The sequence below is a fragment of the Rhinoraja longicauda genome, chromosome 1 (assembly GCF_053455715.1).
Source record: "Rhinoraja longicauda isolate Sanriku21f chromosome 1, sRhiLon1.1, whole genome shotgun sequence".
In the NCBI taxonomy this organism is placed as follows: domain Eukaryota; kingdom Metazoa; phylum Chordata; class Chondrichthyes; order Rajiformes; family Arhynchobatidae; genus Rhinoraja; species Rhinoraja longicauda.
The window spans coordinates 89,887,348-89,899,758 of NC_135953.1; the positions used below are offsets into that span (position 1 = coordinate 89,887,348).

Consider the following 12,411-nt stretch of genomic DNA (forward strand, 5'->3'; position numbering starts at 1 on the left):
GTATGATTCATTACATTTGCAGATTCTGTCATTCTGAAATAAAAACGGCACGGCGGCACGGTGGCGCAGCGGTAGAGCTGCTGCCTTACAGCGAATGCAGCGCCGGAGACTCAGGTTCGATCCTGACAACGGGCGCCGTCTGTACAGAGTTTGTACGTTCTCCCCGTGACCTGTGTGGGTTTTCTCCGAGATCTTCGGTTTCCTCCCACATTCCAAAGACGTACAGGTATGTAGGTTAATTGACTGGGTAAATGTAAAAATTGTCCCTAGTGTGTGTAGGATAGTGTTAATGTGCGGGGATCGCTGGGCGGCGCGGACTCGATGGGCCGAAGCGCCTGCTTCCGCGCTGTATCTCTAAAAAAATCTTTTAAAAAATCTAATAAAAACCCAGAAAATGCTGGAAAAACTCAGATGGTCAGTTGGCATCTATTGTAAGAAAAATCGGTAACATTCCAGGTCTGAAACCCTGTGTCAGAACTGAGAAAGAGAGAAACAATTTGCTCAAGGAAGCAGAGAATGTGGGGGATGGTCTAGCCTACCGAGATGTGTCCAACAGGCCAGACTACGCAAATGAAAGTAAAAAGGATGGCAGACAAAACTGGACAGTTCTGATACAAAACAGAAAGAAAGAGCAAGTTATCTTAACTTGGAGATTTTTATACTGTCTCCAGCAAGTTGCAAGGTTCCCAGATGGAAAATAAACTGTTGTTCTTTGAGCTTGTGTGGGCATCACTGTAACAGTGTGGGAGGCTGTTTGGGATTGTTAGACATGCAACATCTTTCGGGAATAAGCTAGACACAAAAAGCTGGAGTAACTCAGCGGGTCAGACAGCATCTCTGGAGAAAAAGAATAAATTACTTTTTGGGTCGAAAACCGTCTGAAGAAGGGTCTTGACCCAAAACGTCAGTTATTCCTTTTCTCTGGAGATGCTGTCTGTCCCGCTGAGTTACTCCAGCTTTTTGTGTCTATCTTCGGTTTAAAACAGCATCTGCAGTTCCTTCCTATACATCTTTCGTGAATAATCTGGATACCAGGTATTAATACAAACTAGAATCAGTCTTCAACGATCACATTGCAGGAATCTCAAATAAAAAACACTTGCTTCCTGTTTGTCATCTGACCATTGTAAATGGAAGTAGACTTATGGGTGAAAGGTAAAGGGAATGCAAACATGGAGGAGACAGAGAGAGCATGTTAGCAAACCATGTAGGAAGCGCTAAGATGTATTAGGAATTGGATTTTTGTAATGAAGGCTTATTCTGGGTGTCAGATATTTAGTGGGATAGATCAGTGTAGAAAACTAACATGAAAACAGATATGGGAAAGGATCCAGGTTATGGTAAGAGATATTAGGCAGGCTGAGTAAAAAAAAGACGAAACATTTGACATTATGTTGGCCTAGAGGGTGAAAAGGAAATTAAAGCAACCTTCCCTTGCATGATTACCTCTCCTGTGGCCAAAAGTTGTGACAAAAAAGTGTAATGTGACCCATTATAAAATTTCAGAAGCCAATAACTCCAACAAGGATGGGGGTTAACATAAGTGATCTGAGTCTCTTTCAATGATGGAGCGAGCTAACAGCAAGATATACAAGAGGGGTACTAGTGGGGTGAGATCTTTATCGTCATTCAGATAAGGATCACCCCCAAAAAAACTCTTTAGATAGAGAAAAAGGCACCTCTGAAGGTATGGGGTTATCCTGACCCACACGTGCCTCTATCATGGCATACAACACAAACCTGAACCTGAGACAACAATGTCACCCTGCTCTTCCCCTTGGCAGCACAGTAATTACTGACAACCATATCTGATCGTATCAAGGTTGTACTGAGTTCGAATGGGCAAAGAGAAGAATATAGGATGAGTATGAACAAAGTATGCTGCAATGGGCTAGCAGGGAGGAGGCAGTGACATGCCACGATTGACATAGCTACCATCTTCACACAACCAATGACATGAATCTGACAGGCATATCCACAGTATCGAAGGGAAGAATAAAGCAGAGTGATTCCTTCATGTAAGCCACTGATATAGATAGCAAGCAGCTGAGACCCACGGGACGCTTAACTAATTTCACGCATTTATTTCTGCTCTCTATTTTCTATCTGTTAACAAATTCTCAAACCATGCTAGTATATATTGATCCAAATCCCATGCACAAAACTTGAGTAACAATCCACAGTTCAGCATCATATTAAATGCTATTAGCAAATACAAAAACACTACATCTGCTGCCTTTTCCACTTTTCTACTTTGGGAACTTTACCCTTAAATGCTCTAATGGATTCTATAAACAAGATTTCCCCTTTTAAAAATTATATTCATTGTTCCAATTCCATAATTATTTTCCCCATACCATTTTACCTTCTAATAAGTACTCATTTTTAATTTAGTTCTGTGTAGAGGTACAGTTTTGTTTGGAAATACAGCATGGAAACAGGCCCTTTGGCCCACCGAGTCCACGCTGACCATACATCATCCATTCATGTGAGTTCTATGTTATCCCATTTTCACCCCCAATCCCTACAAACTAGGGGCAATTTATAGAGGCCAATTAAGTTACACACCCATATATCTTTGGATTGTGGGAAGAAGGCATCACAGGGTGAATGTGCAAACTGCACATATACATCAGGATTCAACCCAGATCTCTGGCACTATAAGGCAGCAGCTCTACCAACTGCACTCCTCTGCCGGCCTTTTAGTTCCTTTTTTTCCCCCTCCTCATTGTTTCGCAGGCATCCATTTCTTTACTCTAATTTATTGGGACTGTTTAGAAGCCAGAAAAATCTGGAAGATCAAAACGAAGCATCCACTCTTTTTGTATTTACATTGTTAAAAGACATGTGAGACCATCAGACCCAAGGGGTTGGTTAGGGTTTGCCCCTATTAGATTCTTCATTTTCTATGATTAGTACAAATTACTTTATTTTTTTCATTCTAGATGGATCGTTAGTTCCCCATAATCTGTGATTTGGTTTTTGCATCTTAGATATGGAATTTTAGTGTTTAACCCCTATAATTTCTTTATTTCCCATTATGCAGTTTCCTATCTCTTTCTATCTGTTTTCCTTTTACATACTTTTAATAAACTCTCACAAACTACTTTTTTTTTCAATTTTAAATTGTATCTTCTATTCAGTCACTTTTTTCAATGTTTTGTTTATTTCAACGCAGAAGCACGGCTGCTGCAGCTACTGTCTCGAAGCTCCAGTCACCTGGATTCAATTTTAACTACCCACGCTGTTTGTGAGGAGTTTGCATGTTCTCCTTGAGAGTGTGTGGGTCACCAGCACCATTGCTGCTCTGGTTTCCTCCAATATCCCAAAGGTGGTGGGGGAGGGAGATACAGTGGTGATTAAGTGGATTTTAATAGGGACATGGATATGTGGGGAATTAATGGATATGGATAATGTATAGGCAGAGGAGATTAGTTTAGCTTGACATCACGTTAAGCGTGTTAACACTGAAGGGCCTATTCCTGTGCTGTACTGTTCTATGTTTTATGACATACAGGTGGATAGGTTAATGGGTTACTGTACATTCCCTCTAGTATGGAGGTGAGTGATAGAATCTGAGAGGAGTGGATGAGAATGTAGGGAGCATAAGTTATTGAAAAAATAGGGGAATGGAACTGGTCTCGGAGCTGACATAGATTAAATGGGCCAAATGGCCTCCTATGTTGCAAGGAAATATGGAAAATTAAATGTGCTGATTGTTAAAACTCCTAGACTACTGATATGAATGTGTTTACCAGTATCATGTTTCTTCTTCCAATCCAATCCAATACCAAACTTAACTTTTCTACACAGGCAGGGCAATACTACTTTTGAAGTGGAATTTTTAATTCAAGGGAATTCATATTTCTTTCAAAAGTATTTATTTTAAATATTTGCCATGTAAAGAAAGCCATATCTACTGCTGCATCTATGGTATCTATTTTTTTCTGCCAACTTCAGCCATTTCTGACCTCATATTTTTGTAGATGGCTTTGAAAAAATATTAAGAACAAAATTGCCGATGTAACTGATTCACTCTCGACCTTAAAATAAAATGTTGTTTTATTCTTATCATCATTAGCCAGATAATCACCTACTTCAATGTTACTAATTAACCTAATACTAAATCCCATCTGAGTTACTCTGGCATTTTGTGTCTATCTTTGGTGTGAACCAGCATGTAAGTCATGGTTTAAGTTATTAGCTGCAAATTAATGGGAAAAAAGAAAATGTATGGGCATGAATGAAGGAGAATAAGTTGTAGGAGTATGGAGAAATAAGAGTGATAAAGGACCAATAGGATTGTTTTCGATAGGAGGCATCATAGATCTGACAGGCCGAATGGCCTCCTTCTGGTTCCAGATACAATCTCAAATGTCCAGACATTGAACTGATTCAACTATATTCTCTAGGAACAGAAGCAAATATATTCAGCTGTTTCTGTTCCTTCATTTGACAATTGATCTTTCCAGTGGGATAGGATTTATGGGTTTAAGGGCCTATTTCTAGGTTGCATGATTATTGGTCAATCAAAATTGCAGTGTCCCTCTGTATTTAAGTAATCTTGTTACATAGTCCACTAATTTGATGATATATATCCTGTTTATCTGTAGGATTGTAGTTAATGACAGTTTTATTTCCTATTTTTCAGTACAATCTGTACTGAATTTAAATACAGGATACACTGGACTAATATCCAGTCTTAATACCAAATTCCAATTCTGCCAAACCCTGACAATAAAAGAAATATTGCCCAAATGGTCAACCTAAAACATCACTCATTTATTGTTTCCAGAGATGCTGCCTGTCCCGCTGAGTTACTCGAGCATTTTGTGTCTATCTTCGGTGTAAACCAGCATCTGCAGTTCCTTCCCACCACTACAAACTAAATATTGCAGTTCTAATGGGGATGTAGGAACATAAGGAACCTAGGAAAATACAATATGTGTCTAAATCATTTGAGGTGACAGGATATATTGATGCACATGGGATCCTGGGTTTCATAAATGAGCAGAAAGAATAAGTTAAGCCTTTATAAAAAAGTTAATTACACCACAACCAGAGTATTGGGTACAATTCTGCTCAAGAGAATTAAGGAAAGATTTAAAAAGCCCCAGAGTGAGGAAAAAAATCGAGAATGTTTCCTGCAAGAACGGGATTTCAGCAACAAAGTTAGACTTTAAAAGATGGGGTTGCTTTTCATGGAACAAAGAAGGCTGATAGAAGAATGGGTAAGGTGGGTTTAAATCGGGAATTAGAGAAAAGCATCTTCCATCAGCAGATGTTTCAAGATCCAAAGATTTACAATATTTGACAAAAGATTAATTTCTTCTCATCTCTTTATAAACAGAGGCATTGTGGTCTGGAATTCACTCCCTGTGGGAGCAGAACCTTTGTAATCCACATGAAACTTTAACCCCTTTCCACTGGGTCACAAGGAACTGCAGATCCTGAAGTCTTGAGCAAAACCCAAAGTGCTGGAGGAATCCAGCAAGTCAGGCAGCATCTGCGGAGGGAATGTACAGGCAATATTTCAGGCTGGGACCCCTCTTTCCACAGAGGCTACTTGATTAATTGACCAGCTCAACATCTCTATCATATTCTATTTTTATCTCAGATGTATCAATGACTTGCTAAATGCACAAAACCCCCCACAAATTCAACGATTGATGGAGGAGAAAAGGCACTGGGCTGGTGTTTCTGCTGGGTACAAGGTGATAGATACTGCTGCTGTGCTTTTGCATTGTGATTTGTCTCGCTCGAGTCCAATAACTTGAACTGTAAGCTGGCATAGAATGACTGAAAATTCAAAACGCATGAAAGACAAATCGAAGGAGAATACACTTCCCATTGTCCTTCACAGAACAGAAACCGCAGATCACACACAGCATTCACGAAAAATAAAACCTGTTTCTTTGAGATTTATTGATAAACATTCATTAATCACTTTCTTCTTTTTGATACGAGTGCTTTTTTACAGCATATTGCCCATAAAATCAAACAGAAAACATGAGAAAATATACATTCCAATTTTACATATCTTTATAACCAACCAGACAACATTCAAGGAGACAACATTCTTAATTAAATGATCACAACATAACATCAACAATCAATACCGTGAATGTAAACAAAATTAATAGCAATACATTTATTGTATATCTTTTTTGTCATATACCTCAAAATATTTCAAGACTAGTATTAAAGAATGCATGCACATTAAATGAATGTTGCCTCGATGCTTGTTATCTCCAAGTGCAGCAGACAGCGATTCCCGAGTGCAGCTCATGCATGTAAACTCAAAGAACAACGTGCCCTCGAACACAATAAGGCATGTGTTTTAATGCAATGTCTACCACAGGAATCATTACCTCCCTATACGAGTCCCAGGAGAGATTTTTTTCTGCAAATAGAGCGTTTCTGATGACAGTGTGCGATAATGGTCCGTGACGTTGATGCTTGCCACTTGATACACCTACAGACAGATGCTGCCTCCCAAAAGTATGCGTATTTTTCTCTGCAAAGCAAAGCAGTCTTTTTCCTCCCGAGTCTGTAAGAGGTGGAATGCTAGGATCATGACAGGGGTATTTTAAACATCCGAACTCCAAAGTGATAGTTTGATTGACGGTCTCCAATCCATCCTCCCACCTGTTCGGTCGGGAGATGACTGGAGCTCAGGGGTCGTGCGCCAAGAGTATAATCATTGTTGCATGTGCTTTCCAAACAAGTATCAATGTAAGTTATACAATACCAGCGCTATTCGTCTTAGAGAGGAGAGGCATAAACAATTGGAGAAAGAATTGCAAGTTTCTGGGAAAGGGGATACACGCCTTAAAAATAAAGGTATTTATTCACAAAATGCTGGAGTAACTCAGCAGGTCAGGCAGCATCTCAGGAGAGAAGGAATGGGTGACGTTTCGGGTCGAGACCCTTCTTCAGACTGAAAATAAAGGACTTTGCTATCTTTCCAAACCGATTCTCCGGTTCCGACAGGGATAAAACAGGATAACTTTTTGCGTTTTAATTTATAAAAGCATATCCTCTCGAAGAAATGCACCGACAAAAACATTTTTTTTCCAATGAACATGAATGCACTTTTAAAGTATGTTTTCTCCAGTTGGCGAACGATTGAATACAAACAGACATACGTTCTTTTACTAGAAAATAAGATTTTTGTTTGCATATTTCCCGGTGAGCCTGTCATTTCCAGTGTCGATGCAGCATCCACCCATAACAATGAAAACCCTTAAGTTCACACTGCCGGAGCTGGGCGCAGACTACGCGTTTCGTGGATGCCATGCCTTACCAGGGAAGTTCAGTGATCCTCGTTGCTTCACATCGACTTTCCACCGAAATCACTGACCCCTGAAGCAAATAAAAAGAGCGAAATCCACCCACTGCTATCCAAATCGAAATTTCGGCCTATATTTGACAACGTTCACATGCTTCCTGCTGGCGCTTACAGCGGGAGGCGATTTCGGGGGCTTGGGTGGCGTTTTCTTCTCTGGAACCTTCTTGGTAATTTTGAAAGTCTTTTCTTTTTCAGACTGCTTGAACCTTGGAAGGAAATGTGTCGAAATGTGTTGAGGTTTCACTCGGGGGCTATTCCCCTTTTTAACTTTGCCGCATTTATTTAAAGCCACGTACCATTCTCGACTGCTGTTCTCGCTCTTGTAAATGGCTGAGGCGTAAGTGTTGTAGCTGTTCTCCTGGTATCGCTCCCTGAAATTACATTCAGCTGTAAACTTCGTCTACAAAAGGAGCAACACAAACAAAATTAGCCTTTATTTGCTTTAAGACATCTCAATAATGCAGTCAGCACAGATTTCACGCACAACACAGAAATTGGCCATTGGACCCAAAAATTCCTTGCCGTTTCACTTATGCTCCGTGCCAATAATCTCACCTCGCCTAACGATCTTTGCCTTCGATTCCTTTCTCCCAAAAATGTTTAACTAACTTGTCCTCAGTCGTATATTTGAGGGAGAACCGACCTACCAGAAACTGTGTAAGAAGGAACTGCAGATGCTGGTTTAAACCGAAGATAGACACAAAAAGCTGGAGTAACTCAGCGGGACAGGCAGCATCTCTGGAGAGAAGGAATAGGTGACGTTTCGGGTCGAGACCCTTCTTCAGACCCAGGAAAACTGTTAAATTTACAATTAAAACAAAAATATGTTGGAAATACCCGATAAGTAAGTCAACATCTGTGGAGAAACGCGGTGAATGTGTCAGGTCGACGACCTTTCGTCAGAACCCGTAAATGCAACTTAGCTCAAAGTGAGCAATTAGCTTTTGAGCAATTAGCTCAAAGATTCTCTAATAATGAACTGCTTCGGAATGCGTCCTAGAAATAAATCACTGTAAGATAAGAACTTCAAACCAGATAAGAACTTCAAACCAGACGCCGGTTGCGGTAAAACCATAATTCGTATCTTTAAGACTTCAAAAAAATGCAAATGAATCCGTAGCAAACTCGCATTTTCAGCATATGTACTTTAAAAAAAAATAACTTTGAGATAGTTTTGATCAAATATAACTGCATGTGAAAATGTACACTTATACATCTAACAATGGTTTTAGACAACTGCCTCTGCATAAGATTGTTATCTAGGAAAAATGTAATACTGTAGACATTGCATCCATATAACCTCCTCGTACACCTGCCCAGCCTTCTTTTGAAGCTCCGAATTTGCAATGAAATTCCAGAAGCCAAACTACAAACATTATTGGCAGCTATTGTCTGCCAATTTCCAGTTGTGGCATTCACGTTGAAACATGCCTCCCAAAATGTTCGGTATTTTGATAAATGTTGGCTGCTTAGCTTTCCGCTTGGAGGTCAAATTTAAAAGGGGTGATCTTAAACTTCGATACGAAATTATCGTTGCGTGACATGTCCCGTTTCCACGCCCGAGGCAGTCAAAATTGCAATTAATGCGAAGTGAATATTGCAGCATTTCAAAACGTGTCAAATCCTCCAGAGGAATTAAAAGAAAATCTCTTCTGTGCGGCAGTTGATAATTGCTAGGACACGTAAATGCTGGAATACAATATCCTTGCAACCCAATCACTGATTTAATTACGTTGCCATCTGTATTTTGAAAAAAAAGAAGACTGGTGTCAGGCGACTAGTCAAGATAAGAGACAGGAAGAAGAACTGGAGCAGTGTGACAACTTAATACATTGAATGGTTTAGCAGGATGCAGAATTAGTTGTACTATTGACTTTTATCTCATTTCAGATGTAAGTGGACAGATCGAGTTCTACAAAGGCCCATACTGACTGACGGGAGCAAGATCCACTTTGTTATTCCGAAACTTATTAAGCAATCACACAACTTCAACCAAGCATGACCGCTGGAGAGTCACGTGGCATTTAGCATCGATTGCATTAATTTTAGTAGCATCAACAGAAGGCAAGTTAGGTCAAATGTCAATTTGTGTGCTCAGAATCCCCGACGCAATCTAATGATTTGATTTCGTTGGGAACCTTGACAAGGTTGCACAAACCCTAAATAGTAACGATTACCATTACTATTACTAGTAACTACTGGATCATCATCTGGATAACATTTCACGAAGTGGTCCAGAGCAATAGGAAAACAAATCTCTTTTATATTTTAAGTTTGAAGCTGAATGGCCGTGCGACGTTTGCCATGTTCAACACTGGATAAAGTTAACAGATGGTTAAAAAGTACAATAATGCCTATCTATTTTGCGTAACTCGAAAGCGGCCATTCAAACATCTGAGTATTCTGTAGGCAATTTCATCCGGTAACTTTCAACGTAGTTTAGACTGAAATACAATGTAAGCAAAAAAAATGCTGAAATGACTTACTAGATGTTCGTACTGTGAAAAAAAAAGTATTTTAAGTGTGCAGGGAAATTTCGCGACTGGAATAAGATCAACAGCAAGCTTATTTTATTCATATTGTCAGTTTTGGATTTGAAGCCATATATTTCGTTATTTCCTTATGTTATCAGACCCCCCCCCCCCCCCCCCCCCATTTCTTAATTTGCAAATATTGCTGCTCCTCTTGCGTGAGTCAGCCATTTACGAAGTGGCTTTGAGCTTTTCTATCAAGTTGTCACGGTACGAGAGAGAACACTCAGATCGTGGGGACGTGGATGATTCCCGTTTTCATTTCAATGAAAGAGTTAGATTTAGCTCTTAGGGCTAACGGAATCAAGGGGCATGAGGAAAAAGCCGGAACGGGGTACTGATTTTGGATGATCAGCCATGATCATATTGAACGGCGGTGCTGGCTGGAAGGGAATAATGGCCTACTCCTGCACCTATTTTCCATGTTTCTACGAAACACTGGACATTTGGGAGGTTGCGCGCATTATAGCATCGCATCTCGGTTATTTAACAAGAGTAATGGATAATACGGCGAAATCCAATAATAAGCAAGGAATGGTTTTCGAATGGTCAGGAGACAAATCCTCACTAATTCTTACGATGGCGTAATGTTTAGATGATTTACCGTGGACTGAGCGAAACTTTTTGGAACCAATGATGTTAAAAAAGATGTCGTCTCAGTTGCGGATGTTCAAACACTCTCATGTTGTCAGCTAGATCTCGTTTTGAACCATTCATTCATCAGTGAGCGGGCGGGTGCACCTGACAAATTTGTGCAATTAACATCCAACATTTACACTTGTACGATGCACAGACATTTGAAGAATGGTCTATCTTAAAGGCCCTGTACAAATTTAAGCACCCTCGACCTCCTACAATACTCACCGTAGCGTGGAGTTTCCCTTTTTTACTCATCGCTAAAAAACGATTGCTAAAAATCCCACGGATTCCCACTATCCCTTGAGACACGGCGAATATTTCTAAAATACCTAGAAGTGAAATTAAACAAGAAAGAAATGTTAACGTCGTGTTTCAAAAATGTACTACCAAGGGAAGGCTAAAGGCAAGCTTCCTTTGTTTAAAGGCCTTTTCAACCATCGCTTTTAAAGCTGGTTTTCACTTATATCAAGTAACGATTTGAAATTCTGAAATGCCAAATATGCTCTGCATTTTACAATATATGCCACTTTTTATTATCATTGCAGGGATTACACTAATATAGCATGTGTATGGTGAGATTGCAGATCACAAAGTTTCGCAGGTTGAGAATTAGAGATGGCTTGCTAAGAAATATTTAAACAATAATGACTTTCTTTTCAGTTTTATGATTTGTGCATCATGGTGTTTTCAAGCGTTATATGAATCATACATTCAGAAATGTGTTATTTCCAGATATTAACTAGCCAGATCGACCACACCATGTTCTAACGCAATAACTCCAAGCACTCAGTTCCCTTTAGCCCTGCACCTGTTACCAACATACTTCGCAGTTTAACGTGACCACAGTGAAGCACTGGCCAGACAACCTGTCCCCGGAATCACTAATCGCAAAATCGATCTTTATAACAGAAATAGCTTTGCAAACACACGCCACTTCCAGTTACATGGAAATAGAATAATGATAATTATACAATATGCTAAAATCACGCTGTAAGATTCACTTTCTGTGAGTATTGTAAGTATTGTAAGTATTTTCCTTTAGCTTAAAATATTAAAACAACCAGGAACGCGTCGATGTGCATTTAATATCTGCCAACACGTTGATCGAAATGAAGATACTTAGCTTGCCCATCACAAGTCTGTCAATTCTTATAAATCAGTATCCATTCGTGACCTCCAGAACGCGCAATACTTTGGTGGTCGAAGCAATTTACTTGAAACAAAAGCAATCATGCTAAACGAGACTGGCAGCGAAAGTTGCAATGAAACACGATGCACGCGCATAAATGATATGATATTTCTCCGGAGATAATTGGAATCCATAGACCATATTATGGTTTTTTTTTGACTGGCTGTGTTTACGTAATAGTCTGCCATTGCCACGTGAACTTATTTAGAACAAACACTTACTGAACAGATTGGCTTCATGCGAGCCGCTGACTTTGCCATCAGCCTGAATCTGTAAATGAAAACCAATTCCAACTCTGCAGAAGAGTCTTCCAGTGCGCGGCCCAGACCTATTCCATTGGTAGATGTTCCTCAGCGATCTGCGGCTTTGCATGGCTGAAGAGCTTTCGTTTGCTCTGCCCTGGGGTGATTCTGCGGACACTACCTGCTCGATGTAGCCCGAGGCGAAGTGGATAGCGCGATTCAGAAAGAGGAGGCGGAGGAGCAAGTGCAGGCGCATTCTTCCAGCAGATCTGTCCAGAGTGCTCGCTGCTAGGACAATCCCCGCATTTTGCTGTTCCTTTGCTCCATGCACTGCCGGCCGTTCGTGGCGTGTTCGCCAGGCATTTCCATGCAAAAGCTACTGCTGGCACGGGGATATTTATAACACAAATGATCTCACTGCGAGATGCATGCCTGTGATCTGAACGACGGGTTCTCATC

At 40.2% G+C, this 12,411-nt stretch overlaps 1 protein-coding gene across 1 annotated transcript; it reads right to left on the reverse strand.

Moving 5' to 3' along the window:
• Nucleotides 1-7,400: 7,400 nt before the first annotated feature.
• Nucleotides 7,401-12,208, reverse strand: fgf5 (fibroblast growth factor 5). The gene is made up of 3 exons (XM_078411132.1): nucleotides 11,932-12,208; nucleotides 10,747-10,850; nucleotides 7,401-7,751 (listed from the first exon to the last, which is right to left on the reverse strand). The coding sequence occupies exons 1-3, from the start codon at nucleotides 12,206-12,208 to the stop codon at nucleotides 7,401-7,403; spliced, it is 732 nt and encodes a 243-aa protein (XP_078267258.1).
• Between the last annotated feature and the right edge of the window lie 203 nt (nucleotides 12,209-12,411).